At 47.1% G+C, this 27,940-nt stretch overlaps 1 protein-coding gene across 1 annotated transcript in view; it reads left to right on the forward strand.

The window, feature by feature from the left end:
- The first annotated feature begins 10,305 nt into the window (after positions 1–10,305).
- Positions 10,306–27,940, forward strand: part of SETD2 (SET domain containing 2, histone lysine methyltransferase) — an 89,871-nt gene continuing 72,236 nt past the window's right edge. Inside the window, 4 exon segments of the mRNA XM_087948349.1 lie at positions 10,306–10,625; positions 14,166–14,309; positions 23,239–23,254; positions 23,524–27,932. Of these exon segments, the coding sequence (XP_087804475.1) occupies positions 10,588–10,625; positions 14,166–14,309; positions 23,239–23,254; positions 23,524–27,932 (4,607 nt within the window). The 5' untranslated portion in view covers positions 10,306–10,587.

Raw genomic sequence — 27,940 nt, forward strand, 5'->3', positions numbered from 1 at the left:
ACAGTCGCAGTGTCCCGGGGTCCTGAGACAAAGTCAGAGGGGGAGCCAGATTCACTTAATGACTGGGTGGCTAACTGAACAACTGCAGGGATCCACTTAATGACTGGCAAGAAAGGTTTTAAAATGGGGCAAAACTGACTTGACAAATGTCTCCTTAGCAACAGAAATTTGGACCTCAATTGCGTTCGCAAGTCAAGAACTACCCGTAGTAGTAACTGTGGGAGGCATCTCGGAGTCCTTGTGGAGAACCACTTAAAGGGGAGCCAGCCGTGTGCTGCAGCTGCCCAAAGGGCCAATGCAATCCTAAGCTGCATTAACAGAGGGATAGGATCAAGATCAAGGGAGGTCCTAACCCCCACTCTATAAGGCCTTGGTAAGGCCACACTTGGGATACGGCATCCGGTTTTGGTCACCACAATGTGAAAAAGCTGTTGAGACTCTGGAAAGGGTGCAGAGAAAAGCAACGAGGACGATTAGCGGGCTGGAGGCTGAAACATACGATGAACGGTGGCTGGAATTTCGGTCTGTCTGCTTTAACGAGAAGAAGGGGGGACATGATAGCAGCCTTCCAGCCTTTGAGGGAAGAAGAGGGGGCAGGTCGAGCTATTCTCCAAAGCACCTGAAGGCAAGACAAGAAGAAGCAGATTTGTGACCGTTTCCCACACTTAGGACGGTTGCAACATTCCCTTGGTCACGTAATCAAAATTCAGGCACTTGGCAACTGATTCACACTTACGACGGTTGCAGTGTCTCCCAGGGTCACGTGATCCCCTTTGACGACCTGACAAGCCGGAAGCCTGGCTGCTTGGGAAGCCAGGCTCACTTAACGACCGTGTGATTAATTTAACCGCAGCAGTGATTCAACTAAACAATGGTAGCAAGAAAGGCCGTAAAATAAAGACTCACTTCAGTTAACATGAACAAGTTAATGTTAACATTAACGAATGTCTCACTTAGCAACAGAAATTTTGGGGTCGTAAGCAAGGAGACTGCCTGTAAGAGCTTGCCTCCAGAAGAGTCGTGGGTGCTTATGATGGTTGTGGGGTCGCAAGGTCTCCCATTTGCAAACTTCCCAACTGGCTGCCAAAAAGCAATGGGGGAGACTGCCTGATTCACTTAACGACCGCCTGGTTCGTTTAATGACTGCAGCGATTTGCTTTACTCCCGTGGCAAAAAAAGTCATAAAATCAGGGGTGACTTATTTACCACCTGCTTTGCTTTGCAGCAGAAATTCAGTTCCCAGTGGTGTATTAAAAGGCCTCTCCCCAAAACCCTTTCCAAATAAACTACGGTTAAAGAAGTTCTGGTTTTATGAAAACCCCAGCAATCTGGATAAATTTGGATACTCTTTTCAACTTTTCCATTCCCCCCCTTCAAAGTAAAACTGCTCTTAAAGAGATGAGAATAGGGACGAGAGAAAAAGGCCCTTTTAATTATCATCTCTGGGCTCATGGTCAGTTCCTAAATTTTTGCCTGGAGGTCAAAACTTCTGCCTCGCCCTTCATTCCTGGCTTATCTACAGAAACCTCTTTCCCACATTCGAAAGGGTGGGGGGGAGCATTCGCAGTATCCTCCTTGGAGCTTCACAAAGTCTGAGATAGCAGCTGAGAGATTAAGGAAGTAAAATAGGCCGGCCAAGAATGTAAAACAAACCAAAGATACGGGAGGGCAAAGAGATTAAAAAGCGGGAAGAATGAAATGGATAAGACAAGGCAAAAGGGAGATAAGGTTGGGTCTGTTTTGAAAAAGGCTCCAGAGCAAGATTGCACAACCTGTAAAGCAAGGCACTTAATTAGGATTAGGGTCAAAAGGGAGGCTGATGCTGAGGTTGCGGGAAGTTCCAGGACCTGAACTCGAAGGGGGAGCAGCTACGTCTCTGAAATACCTCGGGTGGCTCTCAAGGGAGAGGTGGGGGATGACGTCAGGCCTGCCTCAAGGCGGGGGTCCTTCAGGTAGACTGCGGTTCTCTGTCACTGCAATTTGCGTGGTCAAGTGGCCACTCAGTGACCAGGTTATCAATAAAATATGTGCAGCTCAGGGTTGAAGTGTGGGATCCTTGGTGCTCTCTATATACAGCTACGATTCTTGATGAATGTTTTTTTTTTATGTACACTGATAGCTTCTGCACTGAAGACAAATTCCTTGTGGGTCCAGTCCCAATTCTATCCTATCTTATCCTATCCTGAATTCTGTCCTGTTCTATTCTTATTTCCAATATTCTATTCTGTATTCTATTTTATTCTTTCTCTATTCTATTCTAATTTCTATTCTGTATTCTATACTATTCTTCCTCTATTCTATTGTATTCTAGGTTTGGTGAGTTTCTTGCAGACATCTCATGACCCAACTAAGGAACATCATCTGTGCTAGCAGGTTTGAGGAGGAGGAGAACGATTGTGCTCTGGGCTTGGTACTTTTCTTGCAGACATTTCAGGATCCAACTATCTAACATCATCAGTGTTAGAAAAGAGAGGTGTCTGTGGAGGAGGAAGAGGAGGAGGAAGGACTGTGGGGTCCCTGGTGCTCTCTGAGCTTGTTGCAAATGTTTCAGGACCCAACTAGGGAACATCATTCCTGCAATATGGTCACATGATCAAAATCCGGGTGCTTGGCAACTGACTCATACTTGTGACGGTCGCAGTATCCCCTGTGTGTGTGTGTGTGAGTGTGTGTGATGCGATCCCCTTTTGCGACCTTCCGACGAGCAAACTCCACAGGGAAGCCAGATTCGCTTCACAACCGTGTTGCTCTGGCAAAGGAGGTCGTGAGAAGAGGCAGAACTCATTTAACCTCTGCCCTTGCCTAAGCAGTGGAAGCCCTGGGCTCCGTTTTTTGGTCGTAGGTCGAGGAGTTCCTCCCGGCCAAAGAAGCCACAGAAGCTGACAGCCAGAGGACTTGGGACCTGAATCGCTTCCTGGCTTTAGGGCGACCCCTCGTGGCGACACCGGTTGCAACAGGATCTCCACCGATCTGGAGGGGGACCTGCTGAAGCCGGTATCCAGAGATCTGGGAGGACTGGGGATCCCCCAGGACATCGGAAGGACCCTGGCAGGAGCCCTCCACTCATAAGCATTCGTTTAACGACCACTCAAGGCCACCCCAGTCCTGAACAAAAGGCAGCTTGGCAGCGGTTTTCACACTTACAACTGTTGTAGCCTTCCCGCGCTCACAGGGGCAAAATTAAGACGCGTGGCCCCTGACTCGTATTTATGACAGCCGCAGCACCCGGGGGTCACGTGATCCCCTTTGACAAGCCAAGTCAATGGGGAAGCCAGGTTCACTTTATGACAGAGGAGGAGGAAAAGGAGGAGGAGGAAGACGATGGTGACCCTGGTGCTCTCTGAGCTGGATGGTTCTCTTGCAGACATTTCATGACCCAGCTGGGTAACATCATCAGTGCTGGAGGGGAGTGCTTTTTCTATTCCTTCCTCCATTCTTCCTGCCTATCTCCCATCCTTCCCACCTAAGTGACCCTCCCTCCCTCTCTTCTTTTTCCTTCGTTTCCTTCCTTTCTTCTATTCCTTTCCTTCCTTCCTTCCTTCCTTCCTTCCTTCCTTCCTTCCTCCCACCCTCCCTTCCATTCCATTTCCTTCCTTCCTTCCTTCCTTCCTTCCTTCCTTCCTTCCTTCCTTCCTTCCTTCCTTCCATCCATTCCATTCCATTCCATTCCATTCCATTCCATTCCATTCCATTCCATTCCATTCCATTCCATTCCATTCCATTCCATTCCATTTCCTTCCTTCCATCCATCCATCCACCCATCCATTCCTTCCTTCCACATTTCTTGAGAATGTTTCCTAGTTGGGTCATGAAACATTAGAATTAGAATTCTTTTATTGGCCAAGTGTGATTGGACACACAAGGAACTTGTCTTGGTGCAAAGAAAATGCCTGCAAGAAAAACCCCAAGCTCAGAGAACCCCAAGGACCCTATAGCCCCCCCTCTCCTTCTCTGCTCTTGGTCATGCCAAAGACCTACCAGCTGCTCCCTCTCCAGCCAATCTGGACCCCAAAAGACATATGCATGCACCGAACTTTTTAGGGACCAAATTAGTGGTTAAATACTGGACCACCTCTCTGTCTTATCTTTGGCACACACACACCCCAACAAATATGGAGGAATAAGAAGTCCTCCCCCCCAAGAGAGCTTGCAATGCATCATAAAAGGTGGCCCTTTGTTCGGCTGGCGCCCGCCCGCCCCTCACAGTGAAAGGAGAGGTTAGAGAACAAAGGCAGCCATCTGGGAAGAAAAAAACAAAAACTTTTGTGTTGTTGTGTGTCCCATCTTCCTCTGAAGCGCTGCCAGGAAAGGAAGTTAAGCACTGATTACCTTTAAGAAGGCAGCGATTGTTATGGAAACACTTTTCTGATCATTTCCACTTAAAAGAATAACAATCACAGGGTAATTTAGCAGAATGGCAGAGTTGGAAGGGACCTTGGAGGTCTTCTAGTCCAACCCCCTGCTTAGGCAGGAGGCAAGTGGTTGTGCAATCTCTTCTTAAAGACCTCCAGGGAGGAAGCACCCACAGCTTCTGGTGGCAAGCTGTTCTACTGATTCACTGTTCTGTCAGGAAATTTCACTTTAGTTCCAGGTTGCTTCTCCCCTGAATTAGTTTGCACCCTTTGCTTCTTGTCCTGCTTTCTTTCGGGTGCTTTGGAGAATAGCTTGACCCCACCCCCCTCTTCCTCTCTGGGGCAGCTCCTGAGATATTGAAAGGCCGCTATCATGTCACCCCGGTCTTTCTTTTCACTAAGACTAAACATACCCAATTCCTGCAACCGTTAATCGTATGTTTTAGTCTCCAGTCCCCCAATTACCCTGGTTGCCCTCCTCTGCGTTCTTTCTAGTCTCAACATCCCTTTTTTACAGCGTGGTGACCCAAACTCGGTGCAGTACTCCAAATTTTAATAGTTTAACAGAGTTGGAAGGGACCTCGGAGGTCTTCTAGTCCAGAGGTCCCCAAACTTGGCAACTTTAAGACTGGTGGACTTCAACTCCCAGAATTCTCCAGCCAGCTATGCTGGCTGGAGAATTCTGGGAGTTGAAGTCCACCAGTCTTAAAGTTGCCAAGCTGAGGACCCCTGTTCTAGTCCAACCCCCTGCTTAGGCAGGAGACCCTACACCGCTTCAGTCAAAGGGTTGTCCAATCTCTTCTTAAATATGGTCTTATTTTGGGGCATTTGAGGTTTATATTTCAACCTGAGAAGCGGCACACAAGGCCTTGGAGCATGCTAACCGGGGCCAGACTGGGTGACCAGTTGGATGGGTGATTTAGTCAGCCTGAGAACTTGAAAAAACATTGCAGGAGGGGCATTTTACGGCAAGCCTAGATACTGACAAGCAGAGACGTTAACCTTGCTGACAAGGGTCTGTATAGAGTAGTTCTTACAACAGTTCACTTAGTGACCGTTCGAAGTTACGACGTTACTGAAAAAAGTGACTTATGACTGTTTTTCACACTTACAAACTTCGTGGCCACGTGATCAAAGTTCACACATGTGGCAACTGGCTCGTATTTACAATGGTCGCAGCATCCCGGGGGGGGGGTGTCACAATGCCCCTCCTGCAACCTTCTGACAAGCAGAGTCAACAGGGAAGCCAGATTCACTTAACGACCATGTTCCTCGTTTGATAACTGCACTGATTCACTCAACGACTGTGGCGAGAAAGGATGTAAATTGGGGCAAAATCCACTTAATTGCCTTGCTTAGAAAATTTTGGCCCCCCGTTGTGGTTGTAAGTCAAGGGATACCTATAGTCAAAGCTATGGTTTCCCCTGTACTGAACGTTGGTTGGTTAAACCGTGGTTAGTTGGTCCATAAAGGAAGTCTGAGAGCCAAAGAATTGAAGATGCTTCTGAATTATGGTGCTGGAGAAGGCGCTTGCGAGTCCCTTGGACTACAAGGGGATCCAATCAGCCGATCCAAAAAGAAAGCAACCCCGGCTGTTCTTCAGAACCAATAATGGAGAAAGGTTGATATCAGGAGTCCTTGGTACTTCCTGAGCTGGGTTGCTTTCTTGCAGACATTTCATGACCCAACTAGGCAATTTCATCAATGCTAGAACTGAGAGGGAGGAGGAGGACTTCTATGGGGTCCCTGGTGCTCTCTGGCCTTGGTTGCTTTCTTGCAGATGTTTTATTTTGAAGCTAGGTAACATCATCAATGCTAAAAGGGAGAGGAGGAGGAGGAAGGAATGAGGTGGGGTGTCCTTGGTGCTCTCTGAGCTGGGTGGGTTTTGTTGCAGATGTTTCATGACCCAACTAGGTAACATCATCAGCATTAGAAAGGAGAGGGGGGTTTGTGGAGAAGCAGGAAGAGAAGAAGGAAGACTGTGGGGTCCTTAGCGCTCTCTGAGCTGGGTGGGTTTTGTTGCAGATGTTTCATGACCCAACTAGGTAACATTATCAGTGCTAGAACATCATGAGGTTTGCAGAAAGGAGGAAGAGGAGGAGGAGTCCTTGATGACGTCCCAGCTTGGTGGCTTTCTTGCAGAGCTTCCATGACCCAACTAGGAGACATCGTCAGGGGTAGAGGGTTGTGGAGAGGAGGAAGAGAATGAGGTGAGAACTGTGGGGGTCTCTGAGCTGGGTGGTTTTCTTGCAGATGTCTCACGAGTAGGGAACATCGTCCATGCCAGAAGGGAGCGGGTTCTGGAGAGGAGGAGGGGGAGGACAACCTAAGGGTCCTAGACGTTCTCTTGGGTTTGGTGGCTTTCTTGCAGAGCTTTCATGACCCAGCTAGGTAACTTCATCAGCTCTAGTAGATCGTTCTGTGGAAGGACCCATCGTGAAGCTGGAGCACAAATACTTTGGCCACCAAAGGAGAAGAGAGGACTCATTGGAGAAGGCCCTGGTGTTGGGAAAGATGGAAGGCGAAAGGGGATGACAGAGGACATGAGATAGTAGATAGTCCATAAGTGTCATTGACGCAATGAACATGATTTTAGGTAACCTTCAGAGACAGTAGAGGACGGGGGGGGGAAGGGGAGGGAGGGGAGTGGCTGGCATGCTGTGATCCATGCAGTCATGAAGAACCAGACACCCCTTAGTGACTGAACAAGGGGACAGGGTCTCCTCTATTGTGGCGAAGAGAATAGCTGGTGGGATTGGGGTGACCCAAGGCCACCACTTTCTCTGTCTTGACCCCCATCCCTCCCTTGAAAAACAGTCAAGCGGACTCAAAGCGGACCCATCCATGTGGTTTTCAAGAGTCCAAAAGACTCGGACTTCTGAAATATTTCTCTGGCCTTTTCTGGACTGAATTTGTTGAGTTTTTGAGATCAAACAAGGCAGAGTTGATGTTACCACAGGCCAAGCCCAGATCTTTTGAGCTGGAGGGCTTTGGGGCTTGGTGACCGCATCCATGGTTTGGTCCTTGAGTGAGAACCCTGCCTTGGTTCCTTCCAGGGTAAAACTTGGCTTGACTGTCTCTCGTCTTCCCATTCTCAAGTGTCTTCTCCGCCACCCATGTTCAGAAGGATCTCTCTCTCTCCCCCCATCTCTCTCTTTCTCTCTCTATCCCCATCCATCCATCCATCTCCAGCTTCGCTGGCCTCCTGCCATAAATCGGGAGGGGAGGGAATTTGGGGCAGCCCATCCTGTGGGCCTTGGAATGAGGACGCGAAGGGCCGGAGTGGAGCCATGTCGACAAAACAACCCAGCCGCCAAGGACACCTGGCTTGGGAACCGAATGGAGAGTGCGGCCGGAGGCGCCAAAGAACCCAGCCGTTCCCCAAACATCCCAAAGCCATCCTATTGGATCCTGATGGACTGGCCAAGCGGGGGAGGCCTGCTGGGGTGGGGGGAGAGAAATACTGACATCTAGCTGCAAGCACTTGAGTAAAAGAAGTAAAAACCCGAGCCTCTTTCTTTCCTAAATGTCTAAGTTGGGACTAAAGTGGGGAGGGCCAGCGAAGGGGGGGAGATACTCAGATCTAGTTTTATTTTCACTGTAACCCTTGACTTCAAAATGAAAGAACCTTTCAGTTCAAGCAAATGGAGTCAAGAACTTTCTCTCGTAAACATCTGTGTTAGAACCAGCCTGACATTATCCATCCCTCTAATCTCTCCACCCATCCTTCTTCCTTATCCCTCCTCTCTATCTTATCTCTCCATCCTTCCATCTTCATCCATCCCTCTTACCCATTCATCTATCCCTCTTATCCATCCATCACTGTCATCCATCCATCCTTCCTTATCCCTCCCTCCTCTAACTTATCTCTCCATCCTTCCATCTTCATCCATCCATTCATCCTTCTTCCTTATCCATCCATCCATCCCTTATCCATCCATCACTGTCATCCATCCATCCTTCCTCATCGCTCCCTCCTCTAACTTATCTCTCTATCCTTCCATCTTCATCCATCCATTCATCCTTCTTCCTTATCCATCCATCCATCCCTCTTATCCATCCATCACTGTCATCCATCCATCCTTCCTCATCGCTCCCTCCTGTAACTTATCTCTCTATCCTTCCATCTTCATCCATCCATTCATCCTTCTTCCTTATCCATCCATCCATCCATCACTCTTATCCATCCATCACTGTCATCCATCCTTCCTTATCCCTCCCTCCCTCCATCTTATCTCTCCACCCCTCCTTCTTCCTTGTCCATCTCTTCATCCATTCATCTCCCTATCCATCCATCCATCCATCCATCCATCCAAGGCTTGGTTATATATTTTCATAAGCCCCAAATAGTGTCCGAGAGTTTAGATTAAATGTGAAATCTAAGCTTGAATTTTAAAGAATGATCAGGACGGAAGGCCCTGCCTATTTGTTTGTTTATCTGTATCCCTTTATTTTATAAATAACTCGGTTATTTACAGAGTTACCCTGTGGTAAGATGGGTGGCCAATAAATTTGATAAACAAACTCAGGGCAGCAATCATACCCCATCCTCCTCCCTCTATTTTTTCACCCACCACCACCCTGCAAGGCAGGTCAAGCTGAGATTAACTATTCACTGTATATACATTTATAAATTTGCAGTCGAAAATTACACACCTACTTCTGGGGTTGTTAATCATTGTGCAAAAAGCAGCCACCACCAAAGGAATGGTATTGCTAGAACTTTAAAATGAGCCAGTTGACACTTATGATCTCCATAACTGTAAAATCAGAATCGAATTGTGATTATTTTTATACTGCAGGTGCCTAGAAGGCCAGGTAAATAAAATTTACTCTTTCCCTGCAACGCTCAAAACAAGGAGGCGCCAACATGGGGGCGGGGGAGGAGGAAGGGGGAATGACGTCACTATCCATGACGTCACCGGGGCTGATACTGTAGTAGGCTGTTGGGGAGTCACGAGGTCAGCCTCGATTTCCCATCTGTAAAATTGCTTTTGGGAGGGGGAGCTCGCAGACACTGTCGAGCTTGGGGAGGGGGACGAAAGAAAAGACTGAATCCCACCCACTCAGGCTTGTTGGAAACCACCTTAGCTAAACTGGGATTCAGGGGTCCCTTCGGGGGCTTTGCAGGAGCCCCCACGGCGCGGCGCAGCCAAGGAGGATCCCAAGTAGGGCAGAGACTGTTATCTCCCATGGGGCACAGCGGGTGCAAGCCCCGCGGCTGTAAGAGCCCCCATAGCACGGTGCAATCTACCCTCGCGCGTCGGGCGGGAAGAAACTCTCAGCAGGGGACTCTTCCATGGGGCGCGCCAGCTGGGGACGATGGGGTGCAAGCGAGGAGAATATCTTGATCTGGGACTCCCAACACTCCTGAGGGGCCGGGGACGATGAGCTTAGCGATGCAGGGACCCCCACGGCGCGCTGCAATCCGCCATCCCCGGTCCGGCAGGGAGAAACTCTTTAAGTCGGGGAGTCCAACTCCCATGACCCTGGGCTATAAGCGCGACCAGCCGAGCCCTCCACGGGGCACGTTTTACAAAACCACCCTCCAGCATCAGACAGGGAGTAACTACATAGTCGGAGACTCCAAGTCCCATGGGGCACGCCCACTGGGGAACCATGGGCTAAGCCCCAGAGCCAGACCCCCCTCACCCCCCATGGCACGAGGCAATCCACGACCCCAGGTCGGGCAGGGAAGAAATTCTCTTGCTCGGGCACTCTAACTCCTATGAGGCGCGCCGGCTGGGGACGATGGGAGGAGGAACGCTTCCCAACGAGGTGCTTATACACACGCGGTCGGCAGGACTCCTAGGGATGCCCAATCGCGGCCACTTTAAGGCTTGTGGACGCCAAGAATTCTGGGAGTTGAAGTCCAGAAGTGGCCAAGGTTGGAGACCTCTGGGCTGGACCTATCGCTGGGGAGGAAGGGGCGTGGCCAGGAAAGGTGGGAGGCGTGGCCGGGAAGGTTGGGGTAAGAACACCGCTCGGGCTCGGCTCAATGCGACTCGGCTGGGTGAGCTCGACGGTGGGCCAGAGCTCGGCTAGAGTCGATCGACACTCGGGCGCGTTCGGCGAGTCCTCGCGTGGCGCTCGGCTGTCCTCGGGCCTTCGGCGGAGTTGGAAAAGGATGTGAGCGGGAGGCGGCGGCGCAGAGGGCGCGGAGCATCCCGTCCGTTCGCCCGGCGGCGGGCGGATCGGGGGTTCGTGCGGTGAAGGAGACTCTACCGCCGCCGCGATGGGGGACTTCTACGACCCGGAGCACCCGACCCCTGAGTAAGTGGGGCTGTGGAGGGGGCAATCGGGGCGGGGAGGGAGAGAGGAGGAAAGTCTCCTCAGGCCTCGCGACACCCCCCATCGGACAGGAGCAACGGTCGCCCCCGATCCTCAAGAGGCCCCCCACTCACGATGCGCTCCCCCAGGCCTTTCTGAGGCGGCGGAGGGAGAAGAGGCAGAAGCCGGGCCTGGCTAGGCCGCGCATCCCCGGCCTCGCGTGAGAGCGGCGGCCGACCCCGGCCACCTTAAGCCGGGGGCGAAACAAAGCCGGGCGGGATTTCGATTTTTCTGTGTGGGGGGAGGGAGCTCGTCTAAGAAACCGAGGGGTTTTTTTTTTCCCATTGGGGAGGACGCCCCCAACCCCCCACCTCAGTTCCCCTTCCTCCTCTTCCTCACACCCTGGAAACCATTGGGGTGGGGGGAGGGGGGAGCAGTTTCCTCATTGATGGGCCTTTGGGGGGAGGTTCTCGAGGGCGGGGGGACTTTTGACATACACGCCCCCCACCCCAATTCCTCCTGCCATGTGGACGAGCCCCTCCAAGCTCCCCTTTTGGGGTGGGGCTGGTGAAATTGAGGCGCGGGGGCTTTCCGAGTGTTATTTGTCTGTCCCCCCCTTTTTTTTCTCCCTAGGTTCCCCCTCCCTTTGCAGGGCCTGAAGTAGCAGAGCCTGGATTTTTTTTTGGGGGTTGTTGCATTGGAGAAGAATGGATGGATTTTGGATTTTGAACCTGTTTGGTCTGGTATTGTGGGTGGTGGGGTGGTGGAGGGTGGGATTCCTTTCCTTAAGAGAGCAGTTGCTGCTTTATGAACCTGTCTTCCAGAGTAACATCTTCCCGTCCAATTCTGTATTTTGAGCTGTGTTTTTTCCTATTTTGGGTTGGCTTTCCTGCTGGGAAGAGATGGGAGGTTATTTCTATAATACTGTTCTGTTAGTTACCTTTTAGAGCCAAAAGGTTCCCTCAGGAAAGACTTAATGTCTCCTGCCCTGGCCAGAAGGTCAGACTAGAAGGCCTCCAAGGTCCCTTAGATAGAGAAGGAAAGGCTGATGCCTCCTGCCTTGAAGGAGGGAGGGGAGAGTTGTTAGACTAGAAAGACCTCCAAGATAGCTGGAGAAGACAAAACCAAGGTCTCCTGCTCGACTAGAAGGAAGGATGAATTTGAAGATCGCCTAGGTCTCTTGGCCAAAGGAGAGAAAAGATAAGATATCCTGTCTTGGAGTAGAAAACCACCAAGGTCTCTTAGCTGGAGAAGGAAAGACTAAAGTCTCCTGGTGGGGGTGGTGTTAGATTAGAAGACTTCCAAGGTCCCTTCCAGTCCTAGGTCAGTCCTGGGCATTATATTGGGCCTTTGGCTCTGCCTGTCTGGTCTGTGTGGATTGCCTTTTTTTTCTAGGTAACTGCTATTTTTCCCCACAGTTTACATATGTGTGCACGTGCGATGCCTGTGCATCTTCACAACCCCATTGGTTTGGTCCTTCGCAATAGCACCAGTTTCTAACATAGTCCCCCTGGGCAAATAACCCATTAAACTGAAGTTGTTGCATGAGGGCTGCAAGTAACCAATATAACAAGTTGAGCCTTGACCTGGATCCAAAGGGCACATGTGAGTCAGAGCATAGCTAGCACATGTGGGGGGAATCTTTTTGAGCACCTGCCTCTCTTCCTGGGCTCAGAGGGAGCCATGATTGGGGGGAGGGGAGAGAGATTTGGTCAAAAATGTCCCCCACAGGTTTATCTGTACAAATCTGACCAAATCTCTTTAAGTCCAGGTCTGGTGGGGAGAGGAGAAGGTTTATAAAGTTTGAAGCAGCAATCCCCAAACATGAAAGATTGAGAATTGGGGGAACTGTGTAACAACAGGCTCTCAGCAGCTACTTTTTTTAAAAAAATCTTTGGAAGCAAACTTGAAAAGGACAAAGGGTTGCTATTGTTTGACAAGAATTTGAATCCAGCTCTAGGAGAGAGCACCTGCTTGGAGGCACTTGGTTTTTTTTATAAGCCTGTTAGGAATTTTTCTCTAAAACCTCCTTTCGTATATGTAGGATCTCCCCTACCTTTTCCCCCATATTAAAAAAAAGAGAACAAAGGAAAATACAGGTAGTCTTTGACTTAAAACCACAATTGAGCACAAAATTTGTGTTGCTAAGTGACACATTTGTTAAGTGAATGTTGTCCCATTTTATGACGTGAATCACTGGAGTTAAGTTAGTAACACTGTTGTAAATTGTAAATAAACATGGCTTCCCCATTGACTTTTGCTTGTCAGAAGGTTGCAAAAGGGGATCACATGACCCCAGGGCACTACAACTGTTGTAAGTATAAGTCAGTTGCTAAGTCTCTGAATTTTGATCATGTGGCCATGGGGATGGCTGCAATGGTTGTGAGTGTGAAAACCGGTCATGTCACTTTTTTCAGTGGCGTAAGTTAGAATGCTCACTAAACGAACTGCTTGCTGTAAGACGAAGATTACCTGTATTCTTGGTAGCTTTGTGCCCAATATTCTTTCATTTTTGTTATACGAAGAGATATTTTGTATTGTCTCAAGACATAGTTGAACTAATGGCATTCAGAAATTAGACTTTTATAGATGCCTATATAAGGGAGTGAGTTGTGGCTTTGAGGAACTTCATCAGTATTATTTATTCAATTTAGATGCCAACCCTCCCTGATAACAGCAATTCTGGGCGGCTTACAGACAATAAAAAAGATAAATATCTTGTAGAGGACAAAAGCACCCACAATTTTTTGATATTTAAAAAATGCATTATTGATAGTCCTTGGATTCATCCGAATCAAGGAGAGGACCAACCTAGAAATAAAAGAAATTTCCCAACAGTGAGAACAGTGAATCCGTTTGTTTCCAGAAGTTGGGGTGCTCCATTACTGGAGGTTTTCAAGAAGGAGATTGGACAACCACTTGTCTGAGATGGGATTGAGTTTCCTGCTCGAGCAGGAGGTTGGACTAGAGCAGGGATCCCCAACCTTTTCGGACGCCGCGGCCCGGTTCCGACATCAGCTGGGCGCCGCGGCCCGGTACGGCGTCAACTGGGCGCCGCCATCTTTTATGACGAAAAGGCGCTTCCGTGACGTCACAAGCGCATCATAAAAGATGGCGGCGCGCTTCTGGTGAGCTTTTCGGGTAGAAATGGCTTTCTACCCGGAAAAGCTCACCGAGCGCTGGCGCCGCCTATCTTTTATAATGAAACAGCGCTTCCGGTGAGCTTTCTACCGGAAAAGCTCACCAGAAGCGCTTTTACCAAAAAAGATGGCGGCGCCCAGCAACCAGCGGCCCGGTAAGGCTTGTTCCGCTGTCCGGTACGGTCCGCGGACCGGCGGTTGGGGACCCTGGACTAGAGGACCTCCAAGGTCCCTTCCAGCTCTTGTTATTTTGTTAATCCCTGTCCTGAGCAGAACTGGGCTGCCATTTATGTTTTCTGGCAAAAATGGATTTCGGCAGCTCAGGCCTTCCTTTCTCTCTCCCTTTCTCACCTGCGCATGTAACCCTCAACTGTTTCTCTTGAATCCTGTTTTATTTTTATAGCACGGCTTTCATACTGAAGGATCCCAGTGGACACCAAAAAGCTAATGCATCTAGCAGCGCTGAAATTGCAGTCACCTCTGAGGTGGAAAGGGACCACAGGTGTATCTTTGAAAAGAATATGGATGGGTCTGAAGAGGTAGAAAGGTAAAAACTTGGACCAAGGCAATAGGGTATACCTTTGTTTTTGCAAATTGCTCTCCTTGTTTTTGTGGATGCCTAAGCAACATTATGCAATTCCAGAAATTAATTGTACCAAAAAAAAAAAAATGAAATTCAGCTTCTGTTTTGCTAACGTAAATTCAACATTCCCCCCCTCCCCCATGGATATCTTTGCGTAGCAGGTGTTAAAATGGGGAACATTCAACAATTCTTGGGGTAGAATTACTGGCAGGAAGTCCCTCCCCCCTTCCTTCTCTTCTTCCTTTTCTTATTTTCTTCTCTATTCTTCCTTCCCTTCCCTCTCTTTTTTTCTCTTCTTGTCTCCCTTCCTCTCCTCTCCTTTCCCTTTTTACTTTCTTTTCCTCCTTCCTTCTCTACTCCTTCAAAATGTTAGTCTTTTGACTAGATTGGCAGGAAACAAATTTTGCTTTTTAACATATTCCTCCTCTTTATCTTTTGTAAGGGTGGGGTGACTGTTTAAATAAATTCCAAAATTACAGATAATGTCTTGCAAAGATAGGGCCTCTAAAATGTGTTACATTTGGGGGGTGAGGGGGGCGACTTCTGCCCCATGTTTTCAGGGATCATCCCTTTCATGGGCTACAAGGCGTCTGCCATTGTGTTAAAACCAGATAATTGTAACTTTTTTTGGGTTAGGTGAAACAGGTAAACGTGGTTTGGTGTTTGAATTTTTCAGTTGCTGTCTGAATTGCATCTTGAGCAATATTTGTTCCCAACTGGCCTCGCTCTCCAAGTGCCATACATTTTTTTAAAAGTGCGTGCCTGTGAGAGCCAAGTGTCAAACTTAAGACAGGAAAAGGGCAGAGAGCAATTTGCAAATAAAATCCATTATGTCTTGAAGATGCTCTTTGCTTGCTGGAGAACATGGCTTCCACTACAGAGGGAACTCAAATAGGGGAAATTATTAGCGCATGGTTTATCGTTACAGGAAGTTACAGTTAACAGGCAAATTTCAGGTAGTCCTTGACTTACAATCACAGTTGAGCACAAATTTTCCCTTTCTAAGCAAGACAATTGTTAAGTGACTTTTGCCCTATTTTATGACCTTTCTTGCCACTGTTAAGTGAGTCACTTCAATTGTTACAGTTAGTAACATGGTTGTAAAGTGAATCCAGCGTCCCCATTGACCTTGCCTACCATGAGGTCGCAAAAGGGGTTCATGTGACTCCAGGAGACTGCGACCATCATCAATACGAGCCAGTTGCCAAGTGTCCGAATTTCAATCATGGGAATGCTTCAACGGTGTGAAAAATGGTCGTGAGCCACATTTTTCAAAGCGGCTATAAATCCTAACGGTCACTAAACGAATTATATTACAGTTAGTCCTTGACTTACAACCATTCCTGCAGTGACTGAAGTTACAGCGTCACTTTAACGGCCCTTGCAGCGTCCTGTCAGTCGCCTGATCAGAATGTGGGCATTTGGCTACTGACTCATATTTAGCGACAATTGCAGTTTCCTGGGGCTGCACGATTTGCTTCACACACCCCACCCCCACCCCCCGGAAAATTGGATGCAATTCAACTCAACAACCGCCTGCCTTAGCTTAGCAAATAGAAATCCTGATTTAAATTGTGGCCATAAGTCGAGGACTCCCTGCAGTTACAGATTGATTTCTTTAGATTTTCTTGGCAGGGAGAAAGAGATTCAGTGCTTATTTCCTCTTGCTGAACATGGATAGATAAAACCCCAAAAGCGTGAAGGGCTCCCTTGCAAATTCAGAAATGGCTATTTGTCTTCTTCTTTTTTAGCTGAAACCTGACAAATCTCTCGTTGCAGCGGAAATATATAATATATCCCTTCCCTGGGATAATTGCTGAGAAAAGCAGTTTTGAATGGTGGCTGGCAGAGGAAACCAAAGTGTTCCTTGCTTCGATATTTTATAAGTAGACAAGGTCAACTGCATTTAAGGGGTTCATTTTTTAAAGGCAGGTGGGAAACAGGTGAAACAGTTCAGTTATTAGGAGATGGCTGCTGAGAAACTGACTCAGTTGTCAAGTGGAAATGAGCTTATTTCATTTGGTTTTGACTTTTCTTTTACTCAAGTGCTTGCAGCTAGATGTCAATATTTCTCTCCCCCCCCCTTCGCTGGCCCTCCCCCCTTGGCCAGTCCATCAGGATCCAATAGGATGGCTTTGGGATGTTTGGGGAACGGCTGGGTTCTTTGGCGCCTCCGGCCGCACTCTCCATTCGGTTCCCAAGCCAGGTGTCCTTGGCGGCTGGGTTGTTTTGTCAACATGGCTCCACTCCGGCCCTTCGAGTCCTCATTCCAAGGCCCACAGGGTGGGCTGTCCCAAATTCTCTCCCCTCCCAATCTATGGCAGTAGGCCAGTGAAAGGCAGGCCTGACACTGTCTCGTGTAATATGCACACAGACATGCATCATACACCCCAATTTGAAATGAGTTCTAGTCCCACCTTAGGCATGAAAGACAGCTGGGTGACTTTGGCCCAATCACCAGGAGACAGTGTGTTCTAGTCCCGCCTTAGGCATGAAAGACAGCTGTGTGACTTTGGGCCAAATATCTGGAGACGGTGAGTTCTAGTCCCGCCTTAGGCATGAAAGCCAGCTAGGTATACTTTGGGCCAAATATCTGGAGACGGTGAGTTCTAGTCCCACTTTAGGAATAAAAGACTGCTGGGTGACTTTGGGCCAGTCCCTCCCTTTCAGCCCAACCCACCTCACAATGTTGTTGTAGGGAACATAGGAGGAAAAATATACATCGGATACGTTCACTGCCATGAGTTACTTGTAAATATAATAAAGGGATACAAATACATCTAAATTTATTTTTTTTATTTATTAACATCCTGCCTTTTGAATAATATTTATAAATTATTCCATAAAAATAAATTCATTTGTACCACTGAAAAGCATTTCATTTTGTCCTGCTTTCTCTTTAGAATCATTAGTTTTTATTTCCAGGTCAGGTTCACTAAGTGCTCAGATCAGAAATGTCCTTGGTTAATATTTGACTTGTAATATAGATCACGAATCCCAACAGTTTAGCAATAAATCATGGTTCACTTCAGCCAGTTTAACGCCTTGTGTTAATCTGGGATGAATGAAGACAGGACTCTCCTGCTTGAGAAGAGGGTTGGACTAGAGCACCTCCCAGGTCCCTTCCAACCCTGTTATTCTATATTTCTGGAATTTATAGACAAAGGATGCCAACTACCATTTTGCCTTTCGATGAATAGGAATTTTCCCATTTGTAGCCTGGCAACCATTTTGTGCGATGGCTTTCTCACAGGCTGCTGTGGGTCAAAGACAACACAGTTCAGATTTCTCTCAAGCGGTCTTCATTTTTTCAGTTGTGGCCTAACAGAAACTGATTGTGTGTGTAACATGGTGGTCTTTTGCGTATTGTCCCCTCCCAGCCAGGGATGGCTGGAGGCTCTGGCGTTACTTGATAAGATACAGGCACTTACAACCATTCATTTAAGCCCCATCCAAAGTTACAATGGTGCTGAAAAAAGTTGACTTATCACCATTTTTCACCTTAATAACCATCACCGCATCCCCCACAGACACGGGATCAACAACCGTGACAGAAAAGGTCATACAATGACGCATATCTCATTTAACAACTGCCTTGCTTAGAGACTGGCATTTTGGATGCCGTTGTGATCATAAATCAAGGGCTACTTATATCTCACGGCTCAGACTCGGGGATCACAATGCCAGAGACTTTAGAGCTCCGGAGGTATGTAATGGTAAGCTTACATCTTGATTACAGGTACTCCTTGTCTTACGACCAGAATGGAGCCCAACATTACTGTTGCTAAGTGAGACAGTTGTTGATTTTGCCCCATTTTATGACCTTTCTTGCCACAGTTGTTAAGTAAATCCCTGCAGTTGTTAAGTGAGTAACACAGTTGTTAAGCAAATCCCCATTGACTTTGCTCGTCAGAAGGTCATAAAAGGGGATCATGTGAACCCGGGAACACTGTGACCGTCATAAATATGAGACAGTTGCCAGGTGTCCTAATTTTGATCACATGACCACAGGAACGTTGCAATGGTCATAAGTGTGAGAAACTGTCGTAACAGTCCTTTCTGTGGCACTGTAACCTCGGTCACTAAATGAATTGTTGTAAATTATTGTAATGGGCAAGAGGGTTTTTCAGAGACTGGGTAACATTGGGAGGACAATGGAATCCAATGCTGGAAGTGTCACATGATTTGAATTTTAATTTCCCTGGTTCACTCCATCTTTGCAGCATTTTCTTGTGATTTCCGCCTTGGGCATATGAGCTGGGTGGACAAAATTTTATGTTGTTTTCCAGTCCTCCCTTGGCTCTTCTTATCTTTTGCTTCCTTCCCTCCCTGGAGGGAGTATTAATTGGTAATTTTAGCTTTCAGCCCAACCGTTTGCCAGTTGCAAAACACAGTTGGCAAAGTGAGTTAAACAGAGCCTAGCCGTTGCTGCAATTATGAGGTGATGATTATAGTGCATTGGGGAGACCGTTGCGGCTCTTGAAAATAATTGTTTGACATCTGCACTTTTTCATTCTTTTCCCCCCCTTCCTAATGCCACTCTAGGTAGTCCTCGGCTTACAACCATTTATTTAGTGGCCATTTGAAGTTACAGCATCACTGGAAAAAGTTGACATGACCGTTTTTCACACTTACGACCGTCACAGCATCCCCATGGTCACGTGATCAAAATTCGGCCGCTTGGCAACTGACCCGTCTTTTTGATAGTCGCAGTTTCCTGGGGTCATGTGATCCCCTTTTGCGACCTTCTAACAAGCCAACCGAACCTAAATTCACTTAACGACTGCATGATTCACTTAAGAGATGTGGCAAAAAAAGTTGTAAAAGGAGGTGCAATTCACTGAACCCCCTACCTCGCTTAGAAGCAGAACCCAAAGGTGCTTTTTCAAGGGGCAACTGGACTTTCAGGGTTTTTTGACTGGGTGGTGGGAAATGGAAGGATTTACACTCCTTGCAGCCAGCCTGTATAAATCCCATCCACCATCCAGTTCGAGCGGAAGAAGCTTTTTGGATGAGAAGCGAAGCATCTTCAAAGAAAAAAACCAGAAAGTCCAGTTGCTTCTTGAAAAAAAAGCACCTTTGGGACAACCAGGACCTGGAGAAGCGCTATAGACAGTAGCACAAATTCTGAGCTCCATTGTGGTCATAAGTTGAGGACACCCTGTCATGTGTCTTCCGTCGCGCTCTCTGCCTTGAGCAAAGATGTTGGAAGATGTTGGAACAAAGAGGTAGTAGTAAGATACTCTTTAAGGAGAAACTTTGGTCAGCCTTATTTTACATGATGGGTCTGGCTTTTATGGGTGAAATGGATTTGGCCCAAGCAGTGGAGAATTAGCGTCATCTCAGCACCTTCATTGCCTGCACAGACACTGGGAGGTACAGGTAGTGAGTCCTCGACTTACGACCACAATTGAGCCTAAAATTTGTGTTTGTGAGCAAGACATTTGTTAAATGAGCTGTGCCCCATTTTATGACAGTTGTTGAGTGAATCCCTGCCTTCATTAAGCTAGGAACACGGTTGTGAAGCGAATCTGGCTTTCTCATCAACTTTGCTTGGCATAAGGTCACTATAAGGGATCATGCGACCCCGGGACGCTGCAGCCGTCACAAATACAAGTCAAGAGTCTGAATTATATATCACATATCTATGGGGATGGATGCTGCAGCAGTCGTAAGTGTGGAAAAACGGTCCTTTTTTTTTTCAGTGCCATTATAACTTCAAATGGTCACTGAATGAACTGTGGTAAATTGAGGACTGCTTATATATCCCTGGGGTTTTTTTTATTCTAGAAAATCAGAACTTCATAATAGCCTGCAAATGGGACTTTATTGAGTCTTGCAGGTCTTAGAATTCTGTATTTTCCTCCACGTCGCTTGCGTCCCACCGATTCGAGGTTTAGTGGTCATTCTGATTTGCTGGCCAACGCTTCGGCGCTTCCTGCTTCTCACGTCGGTTTTCTCAAGCAAATAGTGCTGTTTGCTGTGTCCACAGCAACCGACTCAAATTCACCGCAGCGGTGTGGCTGGCCACCTTTTTATGCTTCCTTTTTATGCTTCCTTCTCTCTCTCTCTCTCTCTCACACACACACACACACACACACCCCACGGGGTCAGAAGCTTCTTTTTAACCCAGGGGACCTATTCAGATCATGGGAAATCCCCCTTTCATAAACCATCTGCAGGTCTGGGAGATCTTATTTTAGCTGCCATTCTCTAATCAGAACGAATCCATGTTTGTCACCAGCAATTTTCCAGGTAACATTTTGCTCTCCCCACCCTTTCATGACTTTGTGCATAAGGAAAAGTCTAAATATACATTTAGTCCTCCAGTTTTGACCAAAAATTTTGGTTGTTGAGCAAGACAGCTTTTAAGTGAGTTTTAATGTAGTATGCTAGGTTACCAGCTCTGTGCAAAATAAGCAACTTTACAGTGATAACATCTTTCTTGTCAAAACTTGGCAATATAAATAAATAGATGGTGTTTTAAAGGACAGTTACATTAACAACAGTACAGACTATGTTTTGTGTAACTTGTCAATTCCTCCAGAACAGTGTTTCTCAAATTTGGCAACTTTAAGACACGAGGACTTCAACTCCCAGAATTACCATGTTAGCCAGAGTTCTGGGAGTTGAAGTCCATCCCTCTTAAAGTTGCCAAGTTTGAGACACATTGCTTTCTTTATGTAGCAAGTAGTTTGGAAAAGATTGTATTTGTGTCAGGAAGAAATTTTTATCAATGTAATTCACTTGAGAATGGTTTGGAATATTAACATTAGCAAGTCAACAGGTATCCTCCAAAAGGTATGAAGAAGTCCCGAGGACTTATACTGAGAAGGAATTTGGAGGAAAAGAATATGAATTGAAGTTTTTAGTAAGGGTAATATTTTTCATTTCTCAAAGGAGGTTTCTTTTAAATTCAAAGCAGTTTTTTTATTCAGCTTTTGCCTCAAGCTGATGGAAGTGATTTTGGGACTGAGGACATTTCTGCCATGATTTTATGGCATAGAAAGATATTATTTCAGTTGCTTGCATAAAGTGTAATCTTAAGATATATCTCCAGAACCTGGAGTTTCATTTTCTCCTTCTAGTGGTGTTCTGTGAGGTTGGTGATGAAGTTGGTGGTCCTTGGTGTTCTGTGAGGTTGGTGGTTTTTCTTGCAGGCATGATCCAAGTAGGGAACATCATCAGTGCTAGTAGGGGCATTTGCATCAAACCTCTCTCCCTTTTAGAACTCATGATCTTGTCTAGCCAGGTGAGCTGAGCTGCTTACAATATGATAAAATATGCAAATAGTAAAATATCCTAGAACCAGATTAAAATTGCAAACAATTCATACAAACTAAAAACTCTTTGGTTTGTAACCCTCTGCAAAAAAAGATTGGAAACAGAAAAGCATGCCATTTAACTTAGCAGGTCATTTAGCAGGTAATTTATCCTTGATAAAAATTCAAAAACCATTTTCTTTCTTTTTTCTTTAAATAACCCTCTACATCAGCAACCAACAGCAGCTGTCCAATGAAAACACTGGTTTAAAACTGGATTTAATGATGGTTGAAGTTTATTCTTTGAAACTTGGGGTAATTTTGAGGATGAACAGTTTGGGGGAAAATTCTGTGCGACTGACCTCAGCTAAGGTCAGTTTTGCTGCTGTTGTGGCCTTCCTGCTGAACAAGCATTGCTCGACTTACGACTGCTGTTGAGCCCACAATTTAGGCTGCTAAACAAGACAGCTGAGTTTTTCTCCATTTTCCAACCTTTCTTGCCACAGCCGTTATGTGAATCACTTCAGTTAAGTTAGTTACACAGTTGTTAAGCAAATCTGGTTTCCCCATTGACTTTGCTTGTCAGAAGGTTGCAAAAGGGGATCACGTGACCCCAGGATTCTGCAACCGTCATAAATATGAGCCAGTGGCCAAGCATCTGAATTTTGATCACATGACTGTGGAGATGCTGCAGCAGTCATAAGCATGAAAAACTATGATAAGTCACTTTTTTCAGTTTTAACTTCAAATGGACATTAAAGAAAATGGTTATAATTCGAGGACTATCTGTATATACAACTGTCTTGCTTAGTGATGGAAGTTCCCAGTTGTGGTTGTAAATCAAGGACTGCCTGCATGAGAATCCATACCTTTTCCTGTTTTATTTACCCAAATATTTCCCTTTCCACTGCTCAGTAAAACTAGAAGCTGAATTCTTTGGATTGCATTGGGATTCTGGAATGAGGAACCCGGAGAAATTTTTTTGCAAGATTTGTGCCGCAACTTGCTGTAACAAGGTTTACCCTATCAACGCATGTAAAAGTTCCTGGAAAATGGCATTTCCAGACCCTCTTCCTCCTTGGAGGTGGCTCACATTTCTGATATCGGAAGAATTGTAACAGAGGAAGGCCCTCAAAATACCCTTTGTTTTGTTTTTATTTCTTTTTATATTAGGCTTTTGTTATTTGTAAGCCACCCAGAATCACTGTGAGTGAGTGGGCGGCCATATAAATATCCTAAATAAATAAATACTTTGGGAAGGAAAGGTGCTGCGCTGCTGGACTCTTGATATGACCGCACACATGCTTGAGAATTGACAGTTTTGCTGGGAAAAACCCAAAATTTACTGAGGAGGGCTGCTAGAGCACTTTTTTTTTTTTTTGGAGCGACACATAACAGGGCTGGAGAAATAGCTTGTACCACCTATGTTGACAGTTTGTAAGTGAGCCAGGTTACTGCCTGTCCTCGCTGAGAGATTAGTGTTCAGGACAAGTGAAAGTTATTTGTTAAATCTGTAAAGCAAGCATTTGTTTGTTTGTTTTTTCCTTTTTAAGTTTTCATGCTTTCTCTGTTTTCTTCTTCCTCTCCAACCCCCTACCCCCGCGGACACGGTTTCATCTGGATCGCAACAGGGAAGAAGAAAATGAGGTAAGCACTAACTTACTCCACTTCTGTTTTGGGGGAATGTAGGGAAGGCCTCGTGAGGGAATTTTTGTTCTGTTTCGGGTGTCTGAAAAGGAAGATTTGACGTATGGCAGGAGTTGGCCATTAGGGGAGAAGTGGTATCATCAGTCAGCCAGCCTGACCTGCCATCTCTCTGGGAGGCTTTTCTTTTCTTTGGGTCGCAATCTTTCTTTTATTCATTCCTCTTTTTTGGAAACCGAACAGCTCTCACCGGCTGCTGTTTTGCATTGTAGGGCAAGAGCGAAAGTGCCCAGAAACCTGGCTTTGTCAAAGGCCCTGTCTTCAAAGGAGTGGCATCGAGCCGTTTCTTACCCAAAGGTACCCGGACAAAAGTGAATCTGGAGGAACAAGGGAGGCAGAAAGTGTCCTTCAGCTTCAGCCTTACCAAGAAGACGTTGCCAAACCGGTTTCTGGCTGCGTTGGGGAATGAGAAGTCCAGCGAAAGCCCAGGCACGTCGCTTTCGCCCCTTCCGAGTGACTTCACTTCTAAGCTGAAAACAGAACTTGGTGATCCCTTGGGAGCTCCTGAGGAATTTTCCCCCCCAAAGCCGAAGGCGGAACTGGGCAAAATTCATTTCAAGAAGCATTTGCTAAATGTTACCACAAAACCTTCCCTGGTTTCTGCATTGCCACTGCTCCCAGTAGCTCCGCCACCACCACCTGCTGCAGCAGAATTGGGGGAGATGCCGTCATCCCCTCCTCCCCCTCCTCCCCCCTTTCCCCCACCCCCTCCTCCTCCACAGATAAAACCAGCTCCCACACCAGTGCTGATTCCAGTAGGTGCACCCCAAGTTGCAATACCGGTCCCCTTCACCCCTCTCTTGACATCCCCTGTAGAAACCGTTGTCCGAATGATAACAGAACCATCACCCAGCCCACCACAACAGTCTTCTGAACTAGAAAATGCTGCTCTGGGGGACTTTGAAGAACATCTGGCTCCAGGTGTTTCTGAGGAAGCGGAACCAGCATCGGTGAAAAGGCATTCCCACATTGGGAAGGAAGAAGAAATTGCAGATAACTCCAAGGTTGCCCCAAGTTCAAAGAAGCCGAAGAGGAAGTTCTCATTGTCAGAGGGGGCATTGCCAGGATCTGAATCGGATGAAGATTCGGTGAGGACCTCCTCGAGTCAGCGGTCCCACGAAATCAAAGCAGCAGCCAGCTCAGAGAAGGAAAAGGATTTACGGAAAAGCTCTGTGGCTTCAAAAACGGAAGAGCCTCCAAAGGTCTCTTCACGGTCTAGATCGGAAAGGGATGACAAATATTCTAGCCATTCCCGATCGGAGAGAGATTCGAGGTACTCCTCACGGTCCAGATCAGAGAGAGAGAGGCGGCGAAGCCACTCCCGTTCCCGATCTGAAAGGGGTTCTAGAACCAGCACATCTTATTCTAGATCCGAGCGGTCCCATTACTATGATTCTGACCGGAGATACCACAGAAGCTCACCGTACAGAGAGAAGACACGGTACTCCCGTTCTTACATGGACAGCCGGGTGAGGGAGAGTTCCGATTCGGAAGAAGAGTATCGGAGGGTCCATTCTAGATTGTCTACAGATTCACGGCATGCATCTTCCCATTCCTCGTCTTACAGAGATTCCAGGACCTCGTCCTCTTACTCAAAGTCAGAGAGGGAAAGCAGCAAGACTGATTCTGCTTATCCTGATGTTGAGAGAAGAGGAAAGCAGGCCAGATCAGAAAGAGAAACACGAAGGATTTCTGAAAGTGACATATCAAAAAGGTCCTCACCTGTCAATGAACCACGACATCGTCGGGAAGCCTCCCATTCTAAAGCAGAAGGCGGGAATTCATCCCGATCCAAGCCCACCTCTTCCAAGACATCTGCAGCCAAGTCAGATAAATTTAAGAGTTCTTTCTGTTGTACAGAATCTGAGGACGTCAAAGATCAGTCTAATTGTTTAGACTCGGAGACTTCTGGTGTACCAGGCTGTGAAACAAAAACCGCTCTTACCCAGAAGCCAGAAACGGAGAGGACTGTTTCTCCAGTAAGTCAGTTCAGTGACTCACTGACATTTAGAAAGCTAGATGAATCAAAAATGGGTTCGCCTCTTTCTACCGTAAATGAACTTGCAGGAATCGATAGCCATATCAGTATTAAGGACATGGGATCTTTAGGTAAAGAAAGACAAGAGCAGTTAAGGACATCTTCTCCAGTAGAACTGGATATAAATGGGTCCCCAGAAAGGAGGAGCCGGAAGAGGTTATCCTCTCCCTTTGAAGCAGAAGAGATCGACCTGTCTTCTGATGATAATTTAGATGGATCTGAGCTGCCCCCTCAAGCCAAAAGTCCTAAGCTATCATCAAATAGTCTCCAAACCCTGTCTCTACTCGAAGGATGCAATCCAGATGAGTCTCTCATTTTTTCCGGTGAATCCAACCTCCAGTTGCTGGAGGAGAAAATGGAGATTTCAAATCCTCCTTCACCTGAATGTGTATCTTCTTTTACCAAGCAGGTCAGTCACCCTAAAATCTTGTCTAAAAAAGGGAGTGATCCAACAGATTCCTCTTGTAAAACCAAAGATCCCACCCCTTGCTACTTGCCGGATGACACTTCTGTTTCTTTGTCTTATTCAGAAATTGAAATTGAAGTGGAGCCTTCAGACACAGAAGCTACTCAAGAACCTCAAATGGGCATTCACGCAGAGATCTCTGCTCAAACATTCACATCGTCTAGTGTAGATGATCAAAATCCATCCGGTTTGGCTCAGGAAAATGAGAAATACACAGGTTTCAGTTCAGTGGAGCCCACACCAGTCAGAGGTTTTACAACAGAGGAGTATATTGTGGAAGTAGACAATCAGCAACAACCAACTTCTGAAAATGTGCTTCATCTGGACACACCCATCCAACAGACGGCTAAAGAAGTCTTAACGTGCCCTGAAGTTGCCCTTGAGTTAGATATCCTGCCTGCAGATTCTGTTGTCCAAAAAGCAAAATCTCCTTTGAAAAATGAGCATTGTTATTATTTACAGATGCCAGTGAAGGAACCTGAGAAGGTTCCTGGAAAGGAAGAACTTGAGGAGAAAGATGCAGTGGTCTTTGATGAAGGGATGACATCTGACTTAGACAAACCAGCTCCTGGAGTTTTGGTGATGAAAGACAAAGAGGGCTCTCTGATGGAATCCGCCTTTTCGGAAGGGTTGTCCCCTTCTTGTCAAATTGTCGTCACCGTAGAAGAAACTGAAACCATGGAAGAAGAGCCCAGATATGGCAGCAGCAGCAATACTCCAGAAATCTCTTCTGCGCACAACGAAGATTATTCTGATACGGCCGAAAGCGCAAGTGAGCATCTGAGCGACGAGAGCGAGAGCGAGGACTCTGATTCGGATGACAGCAGCGTTCCCAGGAACCGCCTTCAATCCGTGGTGGTCATTCCAAAGAATTCCACCCTAACCCTGGAAGAGAGCAGCTCGTGTTCTTCACGGAACAGCCAGAGTAACCGACGTTACATGGATCCCTGGGAAGACAGCCGGCCTGAGTCCACCAAGCCGTTCTGTGAAAGTGTGCCAGATAGCTTGGAACTGAATAACAACCTGTCAAATGAAACCAGAACTTTGCCTTCTAGAGAATCAGAGAGAAGCTTAGCTACGTCGACAGAGGTCAAGAGAACGGAGGTGTCGGGGGGCCCTCTGCCAGAGGCCTCCCAGCCTCAGAGCGACGACGTTGACAGCACCAGCCACTCTGAGCCAGCGACCGATTCTTTCCATAAGCCAGACGAAAGAATTGCCTACAACGAAACCACCTCGATTACTCGGTCGGTCGGCGCATCACAAGGAGAAGATCTGCACTACCTTTCCAGTTTTGAAATGACCAACACGATGGGCGGCGTTTCCAAATCAGACCGTAGGCAGGGGAGGCCTGCTTTTGTGGGTCTTTCCCATCCTGCCGATTTCTCTCGGGAAGATGGCTTTCATTCGACGGAGGACTTGGGGAGTTTGGGATGGGATTTCTCCCAACCAGAGAAGCCCAGCAGCACATACCAACAGCCCGATAGTAGTTATGGAGTTTTCCCAGGTTATGTTTATCCCCCGCCCCCAGTCCCGTACATGGGGTCTCACAACTACTGGCCTGACAACGGCTACTGGGATCCAAGGCTGACCAACCGACCTTCTGCCATTAGTTACGAACGTATCCAAGGACAGGTCCCTGATTCGCTCACTGAGGATCACGAGGAGTACGAAGAAGTGGACCGATGGGTGGATGAAAGCCAGCTCTTTTTCCCCGACCAGTCCGTGAAGTTCCAGTCACGGGACCCCAGGGAGAAGGGGTCGGTACAGGCTCACGAGATCAGCAGCAACTCGGCAAAGGACTTCCCTATGGCGCGAGAGAGAAAAGAACAAGGGACGAAGGCGACAGAAAGAAACGATATGAAGGAACGGGGGCCACTAAAGAAAAGGATAACTGACTTGGGGAGCGATTCAGAGAGTGATGGGGGCTCCCAGGAAAGGAAGAAACTCAAAACAGAGAGTGAGCCATTGAGCATCCTGCCCCAGGGTTCCCCAACAGATCGTCCATTGTGTTTCATGGAAGACTTTCGGGACCCCCAGCGTTGGAAGGACTATGCCAAGGAAGGGAAAATGCCCTGCTACTTCGACCTCATTGAAGAAAACATGTATTTGACAGAAAGGTAATGTT

This window comes from Notechis scutatus, chromosome Z (assembly GCF_049901735.1).
Source record: "Notechis scutatus isolate UNSWTSFEM ecotype Mainland chromosome Z, rNotScu1.2, whole genome shotgun sequence".
Lineage (NCBI taxonomy): Eukaryota > Metazoa > Chordata > Lepidosauria > Squamata > Elapidae > Notechis > Notechis scutatus.